Genomic DNA, 23,437 nt, shown 5'->3' with positions numbered 1-23,437 from the left:
TGACCTAAACGCTGTCTCCTGTCTCCCTGTCTCCCTGTCTCCCTGTCTCCCCGTCCGCGGCTGCTGTGAGGGTGGGCGTGTGTTCCAGTCCACGGGAGCAGGGATCGCATTGCTTTCCCCTCTGAGCCCCTGAGTACTACCTGCTGAACCCCGAGATCCTCAGGCAGGACCTGTTGGCTCCTCCTCCGTCCTAGCGCTGAGGAGACACGCTTGCTGTGTGTGGCTGAACCGAGGCCACGGGGCCAGCAGGTCTCCCTTCTTTGATGCTGTCACTTGGTGAGACCTAAGCCACCCAAGGCACCCACCACAGGGAAGGACTGAGCCCGTGGAGAAAAGTTGAGTCCAGCAGGATTGTGTTTCCTCTGGTTGAAATAAACACACTCCTCAAACTGTAGTGGGTTCACCTGCCAGGGGGTGGTGACTCAGCCCCCTGGCTTGTGGGACAGACAGGTCTGTGGAGTGATATCACCAGGGCCCGAGGAAGGAAGCCGCCCAGGCTGGCTCCTTGTCCATTCAGAAGCAGCCTACGGAGGCGGGACTCGAGGCTACGTCATCCTCCTCTTTGCCTGTCACCTGCAGGGCCCTGGGGAGAAGTGGCGTTGGTCCAGCTGCCACTTGTTAGCTGCGTCCCAGTGACAGGGAAGCTCCCGCCGGCCGTCAGGAGGGGTAGGTGTCAACAGGGCCCTGCAGTTTCATAAACTGTGTGATCGCAGGGCCAGGACTGAGCGGGGACTGGGGCATGTGAATGACGAGAGATGCCAGTTGAGCGGTTGAAGGAATCGGGGTAGGACAGTGTTGCGTCACTGACTTCCCATCTGCCAGAATTAGCAAGCTGCCGGGCGCCTCCCTGCTCTGCATGTGACCACATCCCAGCGCCGCCCCAGCTGCAGAAATCCTGTGTTTGCGTGCGGCAGTGGCCTTTGAGATGGCCTTTGAGAAGGCAAACGCTTTTGAATGAGGTCTCGAGGTCTTGCTGTCCTTCAAACAACTCTTCGGAGAGCAACCCACCTCTCTGCCTGTCCCCGTGCCTTGGCTCTTTGAAGGACGTTTTTGTGCCCCACTGAGTGCCTCTGTGAAGTGTCGTGATAACGGCACAAGGAGGCTTGAGTCTGATTCATTTCAGGACCCATTTTAAGAATAGAAATTGTTTTATAGTTGCTTTTACTACTTAACTAGAGGTTAAATTATTAGCTGGAGAAAGACACTCACTCGCTGCCTTGAATTTAACCAGAAAGTACATGTGAAAGAGCTTTTGTTCATTCAAGTGTTCACTCTGACTCATCCAATAAAGATTTATTGACCGCCAGGCACGGGTTTGGGGACTGGAGATACAGCAGGGAGCGGGACTCACAGAGTCCCTTGTGCCGTGGACATCTGTTTGGGGGTCAGAGGTAAAAGCTGAGACTAAGTGGTAAACAAGACGGTTTCGGGTAATAAATGTCCTCGGGGAAGTAAATGGGAGGCTGCTCTCCGGAGAGGATGGTTGGGGAAGATCCTCCGGGAAGAAGCATTTTAGTGGAGAGCTGGGTGAGGGGAGATGCGCCTGGAGGCTGGGACCTGGTTGGCCCTGTGAGGAAGAAAAGGGGGAAGTGTGTGGCTGCGACAAAGCAAGGTGTTCGGACAGGCTTTGTGCGTGTTTGCATCCTAGAAGACCCAGGGGTTTTCATTCCCGCTTCCCAGATGGGGAAGCCTCCGTCTGGAAAGGGAAAGTTTCCGAAGCGAAGGCTCCCCAGTGAGATGGGATGATGTGAGTGTGCGTGCGGGCCGGGGTGCAGCAGCATCACCGGTGGGGCCGGTGAGAAGACCTGTCTTTGTCCCCAGGCGCGGGGTCTCCTGGCGAAGGGGTCTTTAGGATGTCTGACCTCACAGTCACAGAGGACAGCCAGGGCTGCGTCCTCTGCAGCCACTTAGCCCCTTGCTGAGCGAGGGCTGGGGGTTTGCAGAACAGGGTAACTGGGGGCGCCTGGGTGGCTCAGTCGGTTGAGTGTCCGACTTCGGCTCAGGTCACGATCTCACTGTTTGTGAGTTCCAGCCCTGCATCCGGCTCTGTGCTGACAGCTCGGAGCCTGGAGCCTGCTTCGGGTTCTGCATCTCCCTCGCTCTCTGCCCCTCCTCTGCTCATGCTGTCTCTCTCTCTCAAAAAATAAATAATAAAAAAAAATTTTAAAACAATCATAGCGTAACTGACGTTGGTGAATGTCGGGCTGAGGAGCTGTGGCTCTGTGAGCTGCCCACACTCTTGCTCTGTCCTCAGTGACTCTCCTCCCCACTACCCTCCTTGGCTGTGTGGCTCTCCCCAAACTTCCTGGGGTCCCCTTTGCTCTTTGTGAAGCCCCACAGCTGATGGGGCAGGGACTGGGTTGCTGTGAGCAGCTACTGACTGGGGTTTCCAGGTTTGGTCCTCTGGCTTCACTGACCACATCCACGCCTCAAGGCCCTGCTTCCGTCTGGAGTCCGTCCACACCAGGTACCGAGCCTCTCAGGTACCACCTGCTGTGGCTCCGGTCCTGGCCTGGCCACCTCGAGGGTTTCCTCTTTCCCGAACCAGCACCTGCTGGGATGTTTCCTGGTGCGTGTCCCTGCCAGTTGCTCATCCAGGGACGGCCGCCATTGGCCGCTCTCTCCGGCCTGGTCCTTGGATTGCGTCCCCAGGCTTCGCTTGTCCTGGCTGCAGGACAGAAGTTGCCCTGGGAGGGAGCCAGAGTAAGCGGAGATGAAGGTCAGAGCCCAGAGTCAGATGCCCTTGCTCACAGGAGTGGGGAGCCATGGGGGCCCGTGAGCTTCTCGGTGCCGCCCCGATGCTTGAACGAATCCCTGATCCAGAGTGTGTGTTCTGACTTGGAGTCGGGCCAGGTCCTCCCTGAGCGGTAGTGGCCAGGGGGTGCAGGGTTCCTGTGGCGGGACAAAGAAGGACGTCTGTTGACGCACTGCTTCCTTGGCTCAGCCTCCCTCCTCCAGGACCCAGTGGTGGAGTGGTGGCCGAGAGGACAGTTTCCAGAGCCGGGCAGCCTGGGTCTAGTCCTGCAGATTCTCTCTCCGTGTGAATGGGGGAGGGAGGGTTGTGTGAGGGTCAAGTCAATATGCAAAGCACTTAGAACAGTGCCTGGCAGGGCAAAAGCACTTGGTCAACGTTTCATTATTGTGACCTTGGGCAAGTGATTACCTTCTTTAAGCCTCGATTTTCCTCATCTGCCTCCTCCTGGGTTACTTAGGAGATTAAATGAGGTAATACTGGTAAAGTGCTCAGCACGCAGCTTGGCCCATGGCCGAACTTGATAAAAATCATTTTATTATTAAGTTAGCCTAGTTTGCTGTCGTTGTGGCATGAAATACACCTTTTACCAGCTTCCCGGTGAAAGCGATTTTGCTTCTGTCTCCAGAGCATGCCGGAGCCTTCCCATCCCTTAGCCTGTACCCGCCTTGTACCCGCCTCTGCCCCTCGGAAGGTCCAGCCGCTCACCATCCAAACACTGGGTGGAGCAAGTGGAGGGTTGCAGGCGAGGTGGCTGCCCAGGGCCTCGAGTGTGGACTTGTTGGCTTTTTCCAGCACAGAAAGGGCAGCAGTGGCCTGAATGCCCGTAAAACCGTTCGCTGTCTCCTGCTCCCCGGTCTAAGAAACCTGTCTCTGCAGACCGTCCAGCTCCCACCAAAGTCCCCCTGAGCATTTCTGGGGTCTCACGGCTGCCCCGGAACTCCCCACTATTGTTCTTGTCCTGATTTCCTGCAGTGGGAGAACCACTCCCTGGCCCCCCCATCCCAACCACTGAAAGGTCAAGGGAACTGTTCCCTCTTTTCCCCGGGAGTCAGATAAGCAGACAGATCCCCAGACAGTCACCACCTGTCCTCCCTCCCACCCCAGGACCCTTCTCTCCAGCTCTGGGTTTTCCACCCAGGCATCGGGACCTCTGATCAATCCATTCCACTCCAAGCTGTTTCTCTCCATGGCAATTGATCCCGCCAGCCGTGAGGGATTAAATTTGCTGTTGTCAGAGCTGCCGGGGTAGTTCTGGCCTAGGTGGCTGTACCAGGGCCAGAAGAAGCCTATTTTTCAGGCCGGCAGGCTGGAGAGAACCCACATGGCAGTGCTGGGTTCCCCTCTGAATTTCCCCCCAGCCACCTGGCAGGCTATTGTGAGGATACCCCGCTATGTGGAGCCGCCTTGAGACTGTAAACCCTAGAAGCTGAGCTGTGTCGCAGTCACCCCGCGTAGATTCCGACGCTACGGAGAAGAACCCTGAAGCTCTTCCCACCCCTGCAGCCCACTCAGGACCGGCCAGGGAGGCAGACGGGGTCCCCGGAGCCTGACATCCCCTCCCGGGACGAGGCTTGGCTGCTGTGCCTGGTAGGAAAAGCGAGGCCCTGTGAAGTGTGCACAGACTCCCTCTGTGTGAACACTGTGCCTCCTTGTGAGGCTTCCCGACCCACACATCTGCTGCCCTGCACACAACGGGGCCGTGTTCCCACCCCGGGAGGGACCCTGCTCCTGCCGCCAGCACTGGGAGGGCGGGTGGGGGAGAGGGGAGGAGCCTGATGGCCAGATCCTGCCGTGTACCCAAGACACCACATCTCACCGGGGCTCCCGCTTTGGGAGATCTTCCATGTGCCGGCCACCATCTAGGGGCTGGGGGTAGCCGGAGAGGCAGAAACACTTCCCTCATGGCGTTCACCTTCAGATAATAGACAAATAAGGAAGACATCCTTGTCAGGGGGTGCTGAGTAGCTGAGTACATGGAAAAGCATTAATCGGGGGAGACACATTAGGGTGGCAGCAGGAATGGGACTGGTGAGCAGAGACCCAAAAGGGGTGGTGGGGGTGGTCTTTCGAGGGGTCCAGTGCCCAGCAGTGAGCGGGTGCTCAGTATACATTTGGAGCATCGGTGAAGTACAGGCTGTGTTGAGTGACCCGGGGGACGCCTGGGAGGCGGGACTGCCTCACCCTGGCGCCCCACCTTGGCTCAGCCACGCACTGCTGGCTCCTGCTGCGTACGGCTTCCTCCCTGCCTCCTCCCTGCTCGGAGGAAAGGGCTGCCCGCCCCACCACTCCCCTCCCTTGCTGGGCCCTAGCCAGCCTGTCCCTTTAGGGCGCGTCTCTGCCTCTGCTCTCCAGCTGCAGACCCCAGGAGGAGAAAGCACTGGCCTTCAGGAGGGAGAGCAGTTACTGTGGGCGCCCCTTCAGCTTGCTCTGACGTGGGGTTGCGTCTCTGCATCCACAGCCTCTTCCTGGGCCTGTTCAGCATGTGTCGCTTCGGCTCTGCTTTTGCCCCGAATCTTCCGGATCAGGCTAGACCAGGTGGCAGTCGTCAGAAGAGCCAGCTCAGGTGTCAGGGCAGCTGGGGGATGGAGTTACACACCCCCAGAGACCAGACACTCCCGGCTTATGAGCTGGCAGCTGCGTGCTGCTGGGGGAGGTGTGGCCCCACGCCCTTGGCCTGTGCACGGCCACCCCTGCCTGCCCCTTCCCAGCTCTGTGCCCGTATGGGAGGGAGGAGCCTGGGACGCTGTATGGCAGAGTCGCTAAGGACACAACAGGCAGCCGGACCTGGCTTTGTCCTTAGTAGCTGTACAGAGAGGACACCTAACCTCTCTATACTTCAGTTTTCTCATCAGGAAGATGGGCTCATGCCCACTTCCTAAGGCTGTTGCTGGGGGTGTCGCCTGTTCCCTGAACAGTGTAATCACCCAGGAGACGGCAGTTGGTGATCATCAGTGTCGCCACCGCTGTGGTGGACAGAGTTCTGCCTGGGTGGGGTATGGTGGTTATGTGGGGCCGGGAGAAGTAGGGGCTGGGCTCGACTTCTCTCCCGGCGGCTGCTCAGTGATGCTTGTTGAACAAAGCCAGGCGCTGAGGCCTCAGGGAGGCTGTGCTGGCGGAGGTTGGGCACACAGATGGCCAAGGGAGCCTTCCAGGTCTGGCTCACCGCAGCTTTGGGAATAAGAGAAGCCAGAGCCTGTCTGGGTTTCCGTTGGGACCCTGGGATGGGACACCAGGAGAGTGGCCCCTGAGGGGCCTGGCGTGGGGTCGGCACTCCTGCGTCCCGTGAGTGGGGTCACAGTGGGCTCGGGGGGGGCGGGGGCTGGGCCGGTTTCAGCAGCTGCGTGCCTGATGGGAGAGGCCTGCCTCTGCTCCTGTGGGGTTGCTTTTCTTACCGACAGAGGAAATCTCACAGCCTTGCCAAGTAGGCCCAAAGTCGGTTCGTGGTGGACGTGTGCAGGGGTGAACCGCCTCCTGGCCAGGCTGGGCAGTTATGCTGTGAGGATGCTGGAGGTGGATGGCGTGGCGGCCTCTGGGCTAAGAGGAAAGCAAGTGTCGGGGCTGCCCTGTGGGGCTCCCTCTGCCCTGTCCCCTCCCCACTCCTGTCTGAGTCAGGCCACCACACAAACGTGTCCTATTGACAAGGCCTTGACCTGCCGGCATGGGTCCCGGGCTGCAGGGTGAGGGCACATGGCAGCCCCAACCCTTGCTCAGCCATTGCAGACCCTGCATGGCCTGGGGGGCAGGCTGCCGTGAGCCCTGGGGAAGGACCAGTGGTGGACGGAAGGATCGCGTCTGTAGGTTTGCCGGGCACCTGCCTGTCGCTCCCACCAGGGGACATAGGCGGCTCTTCTCCGGCCACAAACATTGATGTCCCCAGCTCAGTGCTGGGCAGCTGGACAGAGGCCTGTAGAACCTGCCTGCAGGTAGAGGAATAAAACATCCCCTCGAGGAAAGCTGGGACCGGCGTTAAGTGCTGGGGCCCTTTGCTGAGGGAGCAGTCCCATCCAGGAGGCCTCGGGCTGTGGAGGCTCTGACCTAAGGGGGAGGAGACAGGACCCCAGCAGGTGGACATGGGTGAGGACCTCTGCCCACAAGTGACATGGCTGCTTGCTCAGTGCCCGAGTGGCAGCAGCAGGTATGCTGAGCGGATCCCCCCACTTCCCACCGCCCCCAGTAGGGGCCACGGTCACCATCTGCTTCAGTGAGGGTAGGCACCGAGTCGGGACTTGTCCCCGTCCAGGAGGGAGGCGGCCCGCGTGGCAGACGGGCCACAGGACCTGGGTTTGTCCCGTGTTTCCGTGTAGTGGCCGTGTGGCCTTGCCCCACAGTAATGTGGGTGGGGGGTGACACACGTGTCTTCACGAGGGCTCAGGAGGGATAGGGCGGAGGATGCCACGTTGTTGCAAGTGGCCGCTCCCGCTGGGGCCCGGGGGCCTCCCCTTCTTGGGTGGGCTAAGCACACACAGGTGTCTGCCCAGAGGTGGGGTCCTGCAGCTACCAGCCAGCCTCTGTCCTTATATCCTAGCCCCTAGAAGGCTCCCAGGGGCTTTTTGGCATCGGGTATTAACTCATTTTGAGCTGTACGAGTCAAGTAAAAGAAAAGTCTTCAGAGCTCTGGTTCGCTTAGGTTGAGAGAACTTCCTTTTCCTCTGCGTCTCTACACCTTCCTTTGGCTGACGGGAAGAATCCATCCTGTGTCTTCTGGAGAAGTCTGCCTGGTGAGTTTCTGAACTCTGCCTCCTCTGTTCCCTCCCAGGCCATCAGCATCAGCAAAGCCATCAACACCCAGGAGGCCCCCGTGAAGGAGAAGCATGCCCGGCGTATCCTTCCCTTCCCTGCTTCAGGCAGGCCGGCCGCTGTCCCTCTTGGTCTCTGGGGGGAGGCAGGGAGAGTGAGAGGAGGGTGTGGGCCTGCCCTGCGTTATCTCTGACTGTGGACTTGGTGGGAAGTGAATTGGGGGGCGGGGAACAGTGCAGGTGCCTGGCCACCAGAGCTTTGTCAAGCGTGCCCTCGACAAGACAGAGGCCCGAGAAGGCGCATGCTCGTGTGGCCCCGGGCCAGCCAGGTCTCCTGCCTTGCTCTGCTGCTTTTACATTCTCAGTCCCATCTGGGCAACACCATCTATAGTCTTGGGCTGTCGGTCCCGGTTAAATCTGTGAGGATTGACCTTGGCAGAAAACCATCGCTTTCGGCGAACTCCTGCAGACGTGGTGGGAGAGGGGTGTCGGGAGAAGGTGCTGGGTGGCTGTGGGTGAGGGGCCAGCCTTTTCCCTGCGTCACTCAGCTGCACTCGCTGAGCACCCCAGCCTTCCCTACACTTGAGTCTCTGCCTCTTGCACTTGGCCTTGACCCTGGTAGGCATCATTCTGGGCACTCACCATGAGAAGGGGGCCTTCACCTTCTGGTCCTACGCCATTGGTCTGCCCCTTCCCAGCAGCTCTATCCTCAGCTGGAAGTTCTGCCACGTGCTCCACAAGGTCCTCCGAGACGGGCACCCGAATGTGAGTTGCCACTCTCCACTGGTGCTGACGGGGGCGGGGCTCTCGGGCCCTCCACCTGCTGCTGCCTGAGCAGGCCAGCACCCCAGGGAGGCAGAGCAGTGTCCCTGTCCCCACCCCTCTCTGCCCTTGGCGTGCCAGCCAGCACGGGCGGTGCATACGCTGGGACCCCGCCCGCGTGAGTCCGGGTTCTTCATACCCCCCCCCCCCCCCCCGCTGCCACTGCAGGTGCTACATGACTGCCAACGCCATCGGAGCAACATTCGGGAGATCGGAGATCTGTGGGTAAGTGCAGGGAGCAAGCATGGTGGCCTTAGCACCTTGCGGAGGGAATCGTCCAGAAAGCCCAGCCACGGTCCCGCTTGGCGTCCTGACCCCCAGCTCGTGGGGCCGAGTGAATGGGAGCTCCCTGCAGATGGGTGTCTTTTCCCTCCTTTCCCTCAGAGTAGAAGTCACAATGTTATCTGGGGAGACATTGGGGGCAGACGGACGTCAGTAAATGAAACCTCAGCCTTGCTTTTAAGGTCTTGTCTGGGAAGCTCCAAACGCATAACTAACGGGCCCCCTAGCTCCAGAAACTCAGCAGCCCTGTGGTCCCTGTGAGCTGGGAAATGTGGCGACACCTCAGTCTGAGTGTCTGACTAGCAGTTACAGCCAATGTGAGGGGTACGGACTCCTTGCCCACCACCACCACCCCCCCCCCCCCCGACTGGGGCTGCTTTAGAATCTCAGGATTGGAAACTGGGTTCAAAAAACTTCCAGAAGATTCTTATCCATAATAAAGTTTGGAAGCCCCAAAAGCTTGTATTCTAGATCTACTCTAAGACCTCAGGGAATATGGGGGTGGGGACAGGACCTCTGGCCTTGTCACCTGGGAGTACTGCTGGGACCTCATGGGGTAGGCCGGGGTCAGGGCAGGCCTCGGAGCTGGGCTGTAGAGGGAGGCCCTGCTGGCATAGACACGAGCTGCTGTGTCTCACAGATGTCCCTTGAAGTCAAGAAAATAGTGCCCGTGGTGGTGTTTGCGGACACAGGCCCAGTTGGCGTGCTCGCAGGGGCCACGGTGTTTGGAGGTGACCGGGGAGGCAGCTGGGAGGATGTGTACACGGACCCGGCAGAATGTGCCTCCTCGGCTGCCACCAGCATTTTAATGAAGCGTCCCAACTCTGAGCTGGCCTGTTGCCCTGGACAAAGAGCCTTCTTCTCGCAAGAGTTTCTTTGGCAAGAAGGACTAGGAGTAAAATTAAAACAAACAAACAAACAAACAACAAAGAGCCGTAGACAAAGCGTAGGGCTGGCGGAGGCCCTTAGGAGGGATGCGTTGGCGGCCTCTGGAGGGCTGAGCGGTATTTGTGCGTGAACGTCTGTCCGTGTGGCAGGTGGGGGAGGGACACTCAGCTGGCGTCCTGCACCTTCCCACCTCTGCTGTCTTGTTGGCCCCAAAGTGTGAACAGGTCCTGTAGGATTTGTGGGCATGTTCCTGGGGCGGGAGACCCTCATCCCAGCGCTCCTTTCTCCACAGGGACATTTGCATGACCGCTACGGACAGCTGGTGAATGTTTATACCAAACTCTTGCTGACCAAAATCTCCTTCCACCTCAAGGTAGTTTCCTCAGGCGTCATGGGGCTGGGGGTGGAGGACCCTGGGCTTTTCTCTCCGTGATATCCTGGGAAGCCGGGTGGTGGCATCTACTGTGTCCCAACCTTGACCTGAGGGGAAACCAGAGGTGCCCAGGGTGCCTTGAGAGTCAGGGCAACTTGAGACGTTTTCCTCTAATGCCGGGGGGAGTGTCTGCTTTGCCCTTGGCTCCAGGCAGCCTCTTGCCTTGGTTGGACGTCCCCTCCTCCCTGTCCCCCATCTGTCCCGTCACCTGCAGCCCCCTCAGCCAGTGCCCGGGGCACATAGAGGCATCCCCAGCATCTCCTCCTCTCCTCAGAAGCTAGAACCCGTTCTGGGCCGGGGCCAGCATGGGCCTCAGCTGAGTGGGGGTGTCCTCTCCACAGCACCCCCAGTTTCCTGCGGGCCTGGAAGTGACAGACGAAGTGTTGGAGAAAACTGCTGGGACCGACGTCAACAACATGTGAGTCCCTCAGGACAGTGTGGCTGCCTGGCGCCACCTCCTTTCTCCCTCAGTTTCCCCGGTGGCTCCCTCAGCGTTCCACACTCTGGGTCCATGAGGCCAGGTGCTCATCAGCGGCTGGCTGGGGCAGAGGGTCCCGTTCCCAGGAAATGAGGCTGAAGTTCAAGGGCTGGGGTTTATTTGGAATCTGGCCTCTTTGGCTGAAAGATGGCTGTCCGGCGCAGAGGCTCTTGGATGAACCGTGTTCCCTCTTCCCGCCTGGGGGGCGGGTCTCGTGCGGTGAGTCCCCTGCCCCTCCGCTCAGCCCTCCGCCTTCCCCTTGTAGCTTCCAGCTCACCGTGGAGATGTTTGATTACATGGACTGTGAGCTGAGGCTTTCTGAATCAGGTAAGCCAAGCAAGGAGGAGGCCCGGCCCCCCTGGGTCCTGCGTGGTTCCTCAGGGCCCAGAGCCGGATGAGAAGTTAGCCCCACCAGCTTATTCTGCCCCCGGTGTCCATGCCCCTGCTAGGAGGGGGTGAGGGGGCCTCCAGGTGGCCCCAGGACACGGGGAGAGGTGTCCACTGCTCCTGCAGGGCGCCAGGCCTCAGAGGTGTCCAGGCAGCGGCGCCCCCTCCTGACTCGGCTCCCCCTGCGTCGGGCATCTGCAGAGCCCTCCCAGGAGAGAGTTGGTTTGGGTCATCTTGCGTGTTTCCTTGCTGTAAAAGGCCTGTGAGTCATGGACTTCACAGCCCAGGGACCCAGCAGCTGCTGGACAGGAAATCTCAGAGGGCTCGCGCTCTCGGGGCCGCAGAGGGGATTGTTCTGGGCGGCAGCTTCAGGATGTCTTGTTGGGTGACTCAGTGCTCTTTGTAGGAGAACGAATAGCAAATGCCTTTTTAAGGGAAAATCGGGATTTGAGAGAGGTGGGTCTGGGCAGCCTCCTGGCACTCCTGGATCTGGACTCTGAGCTGTACCCAGAGGAGCCCAGACCCCACTGGGGAGCGTGGCCACCGGCCTGTGACTGGCAGGGACGAGACGTGCTTCTCACAGCGGCCCCCACGAGGGAAGATAGAGAAAACCCACAGTTGGGCGCCCCGCCCCTTGCAACACTCACCTCTTGATGAAGCACAAAGGAGGGGCAGCCTAGCGGTCCGCAGGCCAGCGTCTCCCTGGAGAACCATCCTGAATGCCCCTCAGTGGAGAAATGGTTTTGCCTCGTATCAAACCCCAAATGGTATCTTATGTGTGTTTCAGTTTTTATAGGAAGATGTACTTGATGTGACACGTAATTGAATGTTAAGATTTGGAGGGTGAAGGACCATGCTTAGCTGCGTCTTGCTCCTCCTGGGCTTGGAGGTTTGCAAACGGTCCCACCCTAGGCCAGGTGAGGACAGGGCCCCAGGGCTTGTCCTGGCATCTGTGTCGTGCATGGGCCACCCTGGCGTGCGGTCTGCCCGTTGTCATTTCTCTCTGTGCCCTAGATAAGAGGCCGGCTATGGTGGGGGCAGCCTCGTGTTTGTCCCTGGCCCTCCTACTTGGCTGATCTCACGAAAGGCTTGATTGTCAGGGACAGGGGAGATTGACCCTGGGTGCAAGTGATGTTTTGGGGTCACTTGGGGCTTTCAGAACCAGGTCCCGATCTGGCTGCCTTGTGGCTCTCATCACAGTTGTAAGATGAGGCACTTGGCTACACTGCTTTGAGCCTCCTTCTTCCCTCGAAGACTGAGGATGAGCTCGAGGCCCACGGGTACAGGACCTTCGAAGTCACCCTATCCCTCCAGCCCCTCATTCCGGGTGCACTGCATGGTGGCTCTTGGAAACCCTTGCTGAGCTGACCTGTATTCTCTTTGCCCCGACCCTGCTGTTGCCCTAGTTTTTGAGGGGGCTCTTGTCCATCTGGGGCAGCCAAAGCACAGGGGCTCCTGTCCTAGCAGTTTGGAGCATGTTTGTGTCCGAGGACCTGGGACAGAGTTGTCCCGGCCTGGCTAGAACCAGCAAGGCAGGTCCCCAGGCCGCTGCCTCCCAGGGTTGCTCTGCCGATGCCCCGAGATGAGGGCGTGGGGCCCACCCTCTGCACTGTTCTCACGAGCCTGTCACCGAGGCCACATCCCAGCTTCCCATGCGCATGCTGCCCCCTCCACCTCTGTTTGCAGTTTTCCGGCAGCTCAACACAGCCATCGCTGTGTCCCAGATGTCCTCGGGCCAGTGCCGCCTGGCTCCCCTCATCCAGGTCATCCAGGACTGCAGCCACCTCTACCATTACACAGTCAAGCTCATGTTCAAGCTGCACGCCTGTAAGTCCCCCCAGCCCCCTGCCGCCCTGCCTCGGGCCCCCTGAGGTTCAGCCGGAGCCACAGAGGGCTGTGTTTAGGTGGCTTACGTTGACAGATATTGGCTGTATCAGAAATGAAGATCAAGACATTTAAAAGTTATTTTTTAAAAAATGTTTATTTTTGTGAGGTGGGGGGAGGGGGAGAGACAGAGAGAGAGAAAATCCCAAGCAGGCTCTGTCCACGCTGTCTGCACAGAGCCCGATGTGGGGCTCAAACCCATGAACCGCAAGATCATGACCTGAGCTGAAGACGGACGCTTAACCGACTGCGCCACCCAGGCGCCCCTAAAAAATACTTCTCAGTTAAATGTGACGTAGTACACTAGCCTTAACATAACCACCACAGTTGTGGTGGAAAAGCACTGTTCCCCAACACAAGGGTCTAGTGAGAAGAGGGGTGTGGTTTTACACGTTTGCAGTTCTCTGAAATCCCTGGTCTTGAAGGAGGGATTGCCCTCTGAGGGCAGCCCACTGGGGCGCCTCGCATCCCGCAGGCTGGCGTGACACATCCAAAGAGGCGCACGTCACTTGCTCCCCGTTCACAGAGGGTTTGGCCCCGGTCGACCCTCTGAAGAGGTCTTGGTCCCCACGCCCCCCCCCCCCCCCCCCCCAGAACCAGGGGCCTGGGGTGAATGAGCTGTTGCAATGCTATCAGCCCAAGCTGGAGTCCAGAAGCGATTTCACAGCGCCCCCTACAGGCATGCGCCGATCAGGCTTGCTGTGGCCAAGATGCTGACTTTGGAGCGCCCACCCCCCCACCCCTTCTCAGAGTCGAGAGCCACACCCCTGTAGGGGTCTCCCCTCACCTCACAACCCCTCACCTCACTCTCCCAGTTGGTGGGGGGCCTGGCCAGGCAGCAGGTGCTCTCCCCTCTACGATGGTTTCTAGAATGTGGTGGAGCAGAGTGGGAACGGGAGGGAGGGAAGGTTAAGTCTTTGCAAGTCACAGAGCAGGGGGCAGAGGGGAAGTCCTGTCCAACATCCCTGCCCTCAGGTCTCCCAGCTGACACCCTGCAAGGCCACAGGGACCGGTTCCACGAGCAGTTTCACAGGTATGGCCCGGGCAGGGAGGAGGCTCTGCGGCCTGGTGAGCTGGGCTTCCTGTCCAGGTCCGGCCCCTCTGTGACCTCCCCTCGTCTGCCTCTGCAGCCTCAGAAATTTCTTCCGGAGAGCCTCTGACATGCTCTACTTTAAGCGGCTCATCCAGATCCCCCGGCTGCCTGAGGTACCTGTCATATTCCCCAGGCTGCCCCTGGGCTGCAGCCTTGTTCCTACTCTGGGCGCGTGGGGGACCCTGGGTGCCTGCTGGGGCCCCACGTGGGCGCTGGGGACGACTGAGAGGGTCTTCCCCCGGGGCCGTGAGCAGCTCCCACTCATTGCCCCTCCCCCAGGGACCTCCCAACTTCCTGCGGGCCTCAGCGCTGGCCGAGCACATCAAGCCTGTGGTGGTGATCCCCGAGGAGGCCCCTGAGGACGAGGAGCCCGAGAACCTCATTGAGATCAGCACGGGGCCCCCAGCTGGGGAACCAGCGGTGAGGTTCCCCCTTTTGGTCGGGTGTCCTTCTGCCCGCGCCCTCCCCTGGCCCTGCAGGGCCCGGGGGCGTGGCCCTGGGTCACCGTGCTTGTGTGGCAGGTGGTGGCCGACCTCTTTGAGCAGACGTTCGGACCCCCCAATGGCTCCTTGAAGGATGACAGGTGAGGCGAGGCGAGGGCCGGGGGCCGCCTGTGGCGGGGACCGCGCGGTGGTCGGGACTGACCTTGAAGGCCGTCTGTCCCCAGGGACGTGCAGATCGAGACCCTGAAGAGAGAGGTGGAGACGCTCCGCGCAGAGCTGGAGAAGATCAGGCTGGAGGTGAGGGCGGGGTCGTGGGGCCGGGCTGTGTGGCGCACCCCCACCGACGCACACGCGCGCGGCGTCCCCACACCACCGTCCTCGGGCCGCACAGGCCCAGCGCTACGTCTCGCAGCTGAAGGGCCAGGTGAACGCGCTGGAGGCCGAGCTGGAGGAGCAGCGGAAGCAGAAGCAGAAGGCGCTGGTGGACAACGAGCAGCTGCGCCACGAGCTGACCCAGCTGCAGGCCGCCCAGCGGGAAGGCGAGCGGAACCAGGGCCTGCGCGAGGAGGCCGAGAGTGCGTGAGCGGCGCGGGGCCGGGGCGGGGGGCGGGCGGCCGGCGGGCGGGCGGGCAGCTGGGGACCACCGCCTCCCCTGCCCCCTGCAGAGAGGGCCAGCGCCACCGAGGCGCGCTACCAGAAGCTCAAGGAGAAGCACAGCGAGCTCATCGGCACACACGCCGAGCTGCTCAGGAAGGTAGGTGGAGGCACGGGCGTGACGGGCGGACGCCGAGTGGGGCCCCCTGGCGGTGGCGGAGCGTGAGCCTGTGCCTCACCTGCGCAGAACGCGGACACGGCCAAGCAGCTGACGGTGACCCAGCAGAGCCAGGAGGAGGTGGCGCGGGTGAAGGAGCAGCTGGCCTTCCAGATGGAGCAAGAGAGACGGGAGTCCGAGCTGAAGGTGCGTCCCGGGCGTGCGTGGGCCCCCGTGGCCCCGACTCTGGTGTCACTTCCCCCACCTCCACCCTGCCCGCCGTGACACGCTGTCCTGTCCCAGCTGGAGGAGCAGACTGACCTGCTGGAGAAGCTCAAGAGGGAGCTGGAGGCCAAGGCGGGAGAGCTGGTGCGCACGCGGGAGGCCCTGAGCCGCACGGAGCAGGTATGGCCGCCGCATGTGGGGTGGCCTCCGGGAGCCGGCCGGGCAGGAGTTAGGGTCCTCTTTCCCGTGAGCGGGGCCATGCCCGGATGCCAGTAGCTTGGTTCAGTCCTGGGGTGCAGCTCTGACCCAGGGGACACGGGAAGGGGGCCCTGGCCTTCGGGAAGTTCTCTAAGGGGAGATTAAGGAGAACGTGGCTCTCGGGGGTGGTCCGTGAACCTGGGTGGGGACGGGGTGCGGGCAAGGCCACCCTGCTCACGTGCCGGGTGTTTGCAGAGCGGCTCGGAGCTGAGCTCCAGGCTGGACGCACTGAGCGCAGAGAAGGCCGAGCTGAGCAGTGCGGTGCAGCGACGGGAGGCGGACCTGCTGGCGGCCCAGGGCCTGGTGCGGGAGAAGGAGGCGGCGTTGAGCCAGGAGCAGCAGCGCGGCTCTCGGGAGACGGCCGAGCTGCAGAGGCAGCTGGCGGACAAGGTGACGCCCCGGCTCCCCCCTCCCCCACCACAGCAACAGCTGCGTCGAGACCCGGCCTGCTTCCCGATCGACCGAAGGCTTGCGCGTCCGCCCTGTACTTCCAGAATATTTTTACCACTCCAAAAAGAAACTCTTCACCCACGAAGGAGTTAATCCCCACGCCCCTCTGACAGCCCCAGCCCCTGGCAACCTCTCCCCTCTGGATCGACCTGTTGCAGACATTGCAGGTGGACGGGACCTCACGATAGGACTGGTTTCTCTCACCGAGCAGTGTTGGCCGGGTTCATCCAAGTGTCGTGGCCCAGTAGTGTCCCACGGCCAGAATGCATTGTGTGTACTTGTTCATCAGTTGGTGGGTGTTTTCACTTTGGCAGTTGGGGGTAACGCCATGAACCAGAGGGGCTGTGCCGTTTCTGTTCCCGCCAGGAACGTATGCAGTTGTCCATTTCTGGGGAAACTTTTTTTTTTTTTTTTTTTCTTTTTTCAGTTTATTTTGAGAAAAAGCGAACCGGCCGGGGTGGAGGGGCAGAGAAACAGAGGACAGAGGGTCTGAGGCAGGCTCTGTGGGGCTCGAACTCACGAACTGTGAGATCACGACCTGAGCCAAAGTCAGACAAACACTTAACCGCTGCCCCAATTTCCCTACAACCTTAACAGCACTTGTTACTGTCTGTGGTCGTTTTAGCCACCCTAGCGGGTGTGAGGTGGTATCTCATTGTGGTTTTTTTGTCTCGCATTTCCCTAAGGGTTTATGGTGTTGAATGTCTTTTGTGTGTGTTCATTGCCTTTTGTGTACTTGGGGAGAAATGTTTGTTCAGATCTTTTGTCTGCTTTTTAACTTGGTTGTCTTTTGTTTTTCGGAGATAGGGTGGGGGAGGGGCAGAGGAGGGTGGACAGAGGATCCAAAGCAGGCTCTTTGCTGACAGCAGAGAGCCCAACGCGGAGCTCGAATTCACGAACCGTTGAGATCGTGACCTGAGCCAAAGTTGGACGCTCGACTGACTGAGCCGCCCAGGCGCCCCATCGGTTGTCGTTATTGCCAAGCTGCCCGCGGGCTCGTGATGGAGCAGTCCAAGCAGGGGGTCGGTGCGGGGCCTCTCCTCAGACCTCCCTCCCCAGCGAGGGTCCCAGCTGACCGCCTGCCTGGCTGCCACGGCGCTGACCCCCGGTTGGGATGTCCAAGCCGCCTCTCCCCTTCCCCCCAGGAGTCTCAGGAGCAAGAACTGCGGCGTAGGCTTGTGGACGAGCAGTTTGCAGTGCTCCGGGCCACTGCCACCGAGGCCCAGCGCATCCTGCGGGACGCCGTGGCCAAGCTGGATGACCCCCTGCACCTGCGCTGCACCAGCTCGCCGGGTAGGGCCTTTCCTTCCCTGCCCGGTGGGGTGCTCAGCCCGCCCCGAGAGGAGGGGCGGAAGGCGATGAGGCCTCAGGCAGGCTCCGCCCCTGACCGCCTCTCCCTGTGCCCACAGACTACTTGGTGAGCAGGGCCCAGGCAGCCCTGGACGCCGTGAGCGCCCTGGAGAAGGGCCATGCCCAGTACCTGGTGTCCGGGTCAGGTGAGCACGGCGGCGGGGTGCCCATTCCGCCGGCCATGGCTGCCTCCTGCCCCTGGGGAGCTTCCCAGAGCCGTGCCCCCTGCACACGCCCACCGGGAGCCCATTCCTGCCTGCCGGGGAGCCTGGGATCACCCAGACCTAGCTTTGTTCCCGGCTTGGCTGCTGTCTAGCCGCTTGACGTGGTGTAGGCTCTTCTTCCCCGTGACCTTCCTCTTCTCCCCCCCCACCTCCCATCCCCCGAGCCTGCTTCTTCTCCGGGCCCTGGTGCCCGTTAGGCTTGTGGGCAGAGGATGTGAGCAGCCTGCCCGGCCTCGCCCCGTGGCAGTGGCGTGAGGGTTCCGTTTCTCCTCCCCCCACAGACGCCTCTGTGCTGGTGGCAGCCCTGACCCACTTCTCCCACGTGGCCGCAGACACCATCGTCCACGGCGGTGCCACCTCCCACCTGGCACCCACCGACCCTGCCGACCGTAAGTGGGCCCCGGGCTTGACTCCCACCTGGGACCCGTGTGGACCCAGGGAAGGCGGGGGCCTACACACCGGTCCTGGCGTCGGACCCGGCGCGGGGGCATCTTCCGGGGCTCCCGGGTGCCGGCCCCTGACGGACCTCTCCCCGCCCAGGCCTGATCGACACGTGCCGGGAGTGCGGGGCCCGGGCTCTGGAGCTCGTGGGGCAGCTGCAGCAGCAGCAGACCCTGCAGCAGGCCCAGCCCGGCCTGGTGCGGACCCCGCTGCGGGGCATCCTTCAGCTGGGCCAGGTGAGGTGTGCGGCCGCGGCGCCGGGTGGGGGTCCGCAGGGGTGAGGACGCTGGGGTGAGGCTCCGGGCCCCAACTTCCCCGCGCCCGCCTTTACTTCGGGCCGAACCGGTGCTCATGTGTGGCGCTGGCAGCTGGAGGACACGGGGCAGGGACAGAGCGCCGCTCCAGCCTCTCCCAGGCTCCCCGGGGTTGCTGGGACTCCAGTGCGCCCCGCCTGACTCCTAGATGCCTCTTCCCCAGGAGCTGAAGCCCAAGAGCCTGGACGTGCGTCAGGAGGAGCTCGGGGCCGTGGTGGACAAGGAGATGGCGGCCACGTCCGCGGCCATCGAAGACGCCGTGCGGAGGATCGAGGTGAGGCCTGGGGTGCGGGGGCTCCTCCGGTTTCTGCAGGAGCCCCGGGGGCTGCGCTGGGCTGAGTGCAGGCTCTGCCCGCCTCTGCGCTCCCGTGCACGGGGCGGACGGCTCCGTGGCCGTTTGGGGGGCGGGGGGCTGGTCCGGCACCGCATCCCCCTTCCTCTCACACCGCCCTCTCAGCCCGCTGACCTCTGTCACTGGCTGTAGGACATGATGAACCAGGCCCGCCATGCCAGCTCCGGGGTGAAGCTAGAGGTGAACGAGAGGTGAGCCCCACTTCACCACTCCCGAGCCCCCCAGACCCCGGGGTGTTCTGTCCTGCCTGCCTAGCTCTCCACAAGGGACCGGGAACAAGTGCAGCCCGGCCTGCTGAACAGCCGTGTCGGGCCCCGTGGTGGTCCACGCGGAGGGCAGGCTCTCCAGGGTCACGCTGTAGATTCCTCTCTCTCTCTCTCTCTCTCCCGCCCCTGCACCTCCCTGCTTGCCTCAGGATCCTCAATTCGTGCACAGACCTGATGAAGGTGAGTGGCTGACTGCGACCCCAGGGTGGGCTGCGTGCCTGGGAAGACCACCCCAAGAGTGACATGTGTTTTGGTCTTGGCAGGCCATCCGGCTCTTGGTGACGACGTCCACCAGCCTGCAGAAGGAAATCGTGGAGGGCGGCAGGGTGAGCGGGCCCGATTCCCGAAGGGGGCGTGAGCTCAGAGCCCTCCGGGTCACTCCACCCTGGGCTTCAGCTGACCTCAGGGCTCCTTCAGGCACGAGCTTCCCGGAGCGTGCAGTGATCCGACACCCTCCCCCCACCCAGTGATGCGCACGGTGCGCCCGGGGTTCACGCCTGAATCCCGCCGCGGCCCAGGGACGTACCCTCGTGGCTGAGGTGAAGGCAGAGGGGCCCCACGTGGGGCTCCGTTTCCACCTGCACCGTCACTGACTGGTCCCCCCCGCCCTGCCTTGCCCTCCTGTTGTCGCTAGGGGGCAGCCACGCAGCAGGAATTTTATGCCAAGAACTCCAGGTGGACCGAAGGCCTCATCTCCGCCTCCAAGGCCGTGGGCTGGGGAGCCACGCAGCTGGTGTATGTCGCCCCAGGTGGGGGGCGGCAGGGTGTTCGGCGCTCAGGGTCTGGGGAGGGAGCGTGGAGGCGGCCCGGGGCCCCGAGGGTCGGAGACCCAGGCCCCACCCGGCTCTGCCCGCAGGGAGTCGGCCGACAGGGTGGTGCTCCACACGGGCAAGTACGAAGAGCTCATCGTCTGTTCGCACGAGATCGCAGCCAGCACGGCCCAGCTGGTGGCGGCCTCCAAGGTGAGGCTTCACGCGCAGCGGCCTCTCAGGTCTGGGCTGTGGCAGACGGGCCCCACGTGCTAGGGGTGAGGCTGACCTGCCCCCGCGCCCCCCCAGGTGAAGGCGGACAAACGCAGCCCGCACCTGAGCCGCCTGCAGGAGTGCTCCCGCACCGTCAACGAGATGGCCGCCAACGTGGTGGCCTCCACCAGATCAGGCCAGGAGCAGATCGAAGAAAGAGGTGAGCCCGGGCCCTGGCCGCAGCCGGGGTGGGGGCGGGCGCAGAGGCACTAACCCTGTCCCGTTCTGGCCACAGACACCATGGACTTCTCCGGCCTGTCCCTCATCAAGCTGAAGAAGCAGGAGATGGAGACCCAGGTGGGTGCCTGCGGCTGGCCTCCGTGCCTCCCGCTCCTCCTCGAGGGCCCACCTCTGGGAGGGCGGGCAGGGTGGGCCACACGGCCGTGCTGAGCGGGCACGTGGGGCTGCAGGTTCGTGTCCTGGAGCTGGAGAAGATGCTGGAGGCGGAGCGTATGCGGCTGGGGGAGCTGCGGAAGCAGCACTACGTGCTGGCTGGCGGCGTGGGGACACTGAGCGAGGAGGAGCCCAGCCGACCCAGTGCTGCCCCCCGTGGTGGGACCTCCAGGAAGCCACCCCTAGCCCAGAAGCCCAGTGTGGCAGCCCGGCAGGACCAGCAGGTGCGGAGCGTCGGCACTGGGGCCGGGAGGGGCCCCGGGGGTGCCGTCCCTGTCTCTGCTCCCCAGTCTGCGGGACTCGGGGCAGAAATGCTGCTTCAGCAACACGGGGAGGATGGTGGGGGTGGGAAGGCTGCAGGGGGCCGAGGGGAGGTAGGGTGTGTGGGGGCCCAGCCACGTTCGCTGAGCCCCTCAACTTTGACTCCTGCAGCTGGACAAGAAGGATGGCATCTACCCGGCTCAGCTCGTGAACTACTAGGCTCCCGAGGGGGCCAGCAGGCAGGCCTGGGCCTTGGGTGGCCGCCCCATCTCGGCTGCGGAGCCTCCACGGGGTGTGGTCCCCCACCCCACGGACCGGATCAGTGTCCCCGAGGTCCCCAGCCCTCGCTGAACCCAAAGGATCAGGGGCCGGTTCTCCGTCTGCAACAGGCACTCGTGAGCGCAGCCAGGATCTAGCAGGCCCGAGCCACAACGTCTTCAGGAAACACATGGAACATTTGTAATATTCTGAGTTCAAGCTTTCCTCCGTGAGTTTGTATTCACCCTGAGAAGCAGGGCCCCAGGAGAGGGACTTTGGGTAGGACCTCCCCTGCCTTTTGAACTCAAGGTCTGAGGTTAGCGATGAACGGCCAGTCCATGCTGGCTGTTGGGGACATAGGCAAGATGTGGTAGCTACTTGTAGCTTTCACCTACTTGTAGCTTTCGGGCACTGAGTCCATGGCGATGGGGCTGGGGTGGCCTCAAGCAAAGCAGACTGCTCCAGAGCGGCCTAGCATTGCCCTTTCTCCTTGGGCCTCGCTCCAAGGCATCGGGGACGGGAGTGTGGAGGACAGGACCTTTGGGGAGATGCGGGCCCGGCGGGCACAGGTGCTGTGCGGTGGTGACCCTCCTGTGTCCTGTCCTTCATGACCCTGATCTGGCTGCTTCTGCCCTGGAGGCCCCGTTCTGCCTGTTCCCCTTTGCCGCCCCCTCCTCCCCCCTGCCTCCTTCCCTCCCCTCCTCACGAGGTGACGGCCAGACCTCTCGAAGGCCTCCCCGGCTCAGCCACAAAAAGCCCGAGAACTAGGACGCCTGCCTGCCGTCCTCCAGATCAAGGGCACCTTTGTGCCCGGCAGCCTGGCCGCGGCCCCGCTCCACCGTGGGCCTGCCCTGCGCCCACTGGGAGGAGGATTTGCAAGAACGTGTGTTCCTTGGGCCCCCGCCCCGGGAGTGCTTGGGAGGAAAGGACCGGCAGCGCCCCCCGCCCGCAGGGTGCTCCGGTACCAGCCACGGTCTGGACATGAGCACAAGGAACCAGCTCTTCCGCTTTGCCTTTAGTCTTTCCTTGTGTTGAAGAGTCAGACTGGCAATAAAATGCACTTGGACTGTCGTCACTGCCCTACCAGGAGGGGCCGCGCCTGGGCTGTCATTTCTCCAGGGCCGGGACGTGCACCGCAGGGCAGGGACCCACTTAGTTGCTGCAGGTAACAGGGCACTTGGAACTCCGGAAGAGCTTGTACAGCTGCTTCTGGTTCCGCCTGGCTCGTTTCCTGGGAAGTCTGTGACTTGCGGCCGTAGGACGGACACCTCCGTGGTGAGTCGCGGCTTGGGTCTCTCCTCCCTGGCCTCTACTGCCACCCCAAGTCCCCTGGGTTCTTGTCCACACACACCCCCTCCCCCTCCCCCAGCCCTGTCGGAAGCCACGCTTCTTTGGGAAGGGGGAGGAGTGACCACTGAGTCCCTGCAGTTAAGAACGGCCCACACCGGGGCTTGGCGGTGGGCACGCTGACTCCTATCTGGTCTGGCCTGGACCGGCGTGGCCACACACAGCCTCGTATTAAGAGAGCCTAACAGGCCTCTGGGTTCCCAAGAGCACAGCTGGCTGTGCAGACACCCGCTTTCTGCGGGGGCGCCCCCGCCAAGGGCTCCCGGCCAGGCGGCCTGGCCTTGGCACGCTGCCCACAGCGCGCCCCCTTCCCCCGCAGGCCACCGGCATTTGTGGAACAAAGACCATGCAGGTCAGGGCAGAGAAAGATCAACTGGGGTGGCTTCCACCGCATGTGGCCTCAGAGGAGAGTCTCACTCCCTGTGCCCGGGGTTTTCCCAGAGCATGAAGTGGGGCCCTGTCCCCCTCCGGACCAGTATGCGGTGTGGGTGGGGCGAAGTGCTTTGAAAACTTCATAAACAGGGCGATGGAACTGGGGCCTGGTTCTCGTTTCTAAGGGAAACCAGCTTCAGGAAAGACTTTCAAGCAGACGACTGGCTCCACCACATGCAACCAGTGAAAACTGGCACGAGTCCACTTAGTCGAGACACAGAAAGGTTAGCTGGTTCTGAAAGCATGTCCTCAGCAAATCTTTTAACTGGAGACCCCAAACAAGAAGCCCCGCATCTGATCTCATCACGCCCCCTACCACCGGGCCTCCCTGACGACCTCACAAGCATGGGGGGCCCGGAGAAGGGAGCCAGTGTCCTCACCAAGTGTGGCTGTAAGCTCCCTATCTGCCACAAACTCTCAAACGAGCACACAGATTTCTCCAGAAAGGCTTTCCTCCTTGTCCTGGGAAAGCCCCAGCGGTGCCTCGGGGGGGGGGCGCATCCTCCCCGTGCAGTGATGTGCAGGGAATGGCATCCCGTAGGAGGGCTTCACGGGGCTGTTCTCCGTGCTCACCTTCCGACCAGTGCAACGAGGAAGGTCCTTCCCAGATGCCCAGGCCCTGGTACACGGTCCAACCCAGGGGGTACAGAGGGGCCCGGCAGGGTCTCTCCAGCCTCGAGAGGGGAGCAGCAAGTCTGGGGTGGTGGGAGGGGTCCTCTTCTCCAGGACGAAATGTCACCCACTCAGTTCTATCACTTATTTGCAACAAGCCAAGAATGTCCGTCACTTCCCTCGGCGATGCAGTCTGTGCCAGGGCGAGACCAAGGCCAGAGGGCAACCACGGCCGCAGTGTAGCCACACTGTGACACAGGAGCAGTGTACTACCTTTTCG

General features: G+C 61.9%; 1 protein-coding gene across 2 annotated transcripts in view; it reads left to right on the top strand.

The window, feature by feature from the left end:
* Positions 1 to 20,827, top strand: part of HIP1R (huntingtin interacting protein 1 related) — a 28,089-nt gene extending 7,262 nt beyond the window's left edge. Inside the window, exons 2-32 of one of the 2 annotated variants that reach the window (XM_047087955.1) lie at positions 7,512 to 7,575; positions 8,114 to 8,256; positions 8,482 to 8,538; positions 9,776 to 9,856; positions 10,258 to 10,334; positions 10,660 to 10,721; positions 12,468 to 12,608; positions 13,641 to 13,698; positions 13,796 to 13,871; positions 14,038 to 14,178; positions 14,280 to 14,341; positions 14,426 to 14,498; positions 14,593 to 14,776; positions 14,867 to 14,955; positions 15,043 to 15,159; positions 15,256 to 15,357; positions 15,631 to 15,825; positions 17,031 to 17,178; positions 17,295 to 17,381; positions 17,741 to 17,848; positions 18,000 to 18,136; positions 18,378 to 18,488; positions 18,699 to 18,757; positions 18,982 to 19,012; positions 19,096 to 19,158; positions 19,467 to 19,567; positions 19,689 to 19,794; positions 19,891 to 20,014; positions 20,090 to 20,151; positions 20,265 to 20,471; positions 20,680 to 20,827. In XM_047087955.1, coding sequence (XP_046943911.1) covers positions 7,512 to 7,575; positions 8,114 to 8,256; positions 8,482 to 8,538; positions 9,776 to 9,856; positions 10,258 to 10,334; positions 10,660 to 10,721; positions 12,468 to 12,608; positions 13,641 to 13,698; positions 13,796 to 13,871; positions 14,038 to 14,178; positions 14,280 to 14,341; positions 14,426 to 14,498; positions 14,593 to 14,776; positions 14,867 to 14,955; positions 15,043 to 15,159; positions 15,256 to 15,357; positions 15,631 to 15,825; positions 17,031 to 17,178; positions 17,295 to 17,381; positions 17,741 to 17,848; positions 18,000 to 18,136; positions 18,378 to 18,488; positions 18,699 to 18,757; positions 18,982 to 19,012; positions 19,096 to 19,158; positions 19,467 to 19,567; positions 19,689 to 19,794; positions 19,891 to 20,014; positions 20,090 to 20,151; positions 20,265 to 20,471; positions 20,680 to 20,727 — 3,114 coding nt within the window. In that variant the 3' untranslated portion in view covers positions 20,728 to 20,827. Of the gene's footprint in view, positions 1 to 7,511; positions 7,576 to 8,113; positions 8,257 to 8,481; positions 8,539 to 9,775; positions 9,857 to 10,257; positions 10,335 to 10,659; positions 10,722 to 12,467; positions 12,609 to 13,640; positions 13,699 to 13,795; positions 13,872 to 14,037; positions 14,179 to 14,279; positions 14,342 to 14,425; positions 14,499 to 14,592; positions 14,777 to 14,866; positions 14,956 to 15,042; positions 15,160 to 15,255; positions 15,358 to 15,630; positions 15,826 to 17,030; positions 17,179 to 17,294; positions 17,382 to 17,740; positions 17,849 to 17,999; positions 18,137 to 18,377; positions 18,489 to 18,698; positions 18,758 to 18,981; positions 19,013 to 19,095; positions 19,159 to 19,466; positions 19,582 to 19,688; positions 19,795 to 19,890; positions 20,015 to 20,089; positions 20,152 to 20,264; positions 20,472 to 20,679 lie in introns of those variants that run through there. The other variant, XM_047087956.1, reaches the window with a different exon arrangement.
* The last annotated feature ends 2,610 nt before the right edge of the window (positions 20,828 to 23,437 follow it).

This window comes from Lynx rufus, unplaced genomic scaffold, assembly GCF_022079265.1.
Source record: "Lynx rufus isolate CCGP_SWC_20201006 ecotype Redwood Valley unplaced genomic scaffold, mLynRuf1.p SCAF_24, whole genome shotgun sequence".
Lineage (NCBI taxonomy): Eukaryota > Metazoa > Chordata > Mammalia > Carnivora > Felidae > Lynx > Lynx rufus.
Note: the sequence above shows the minus strand (reverse complement) of the source record. Positions and strands in the feature narration are given on the sequence as shown.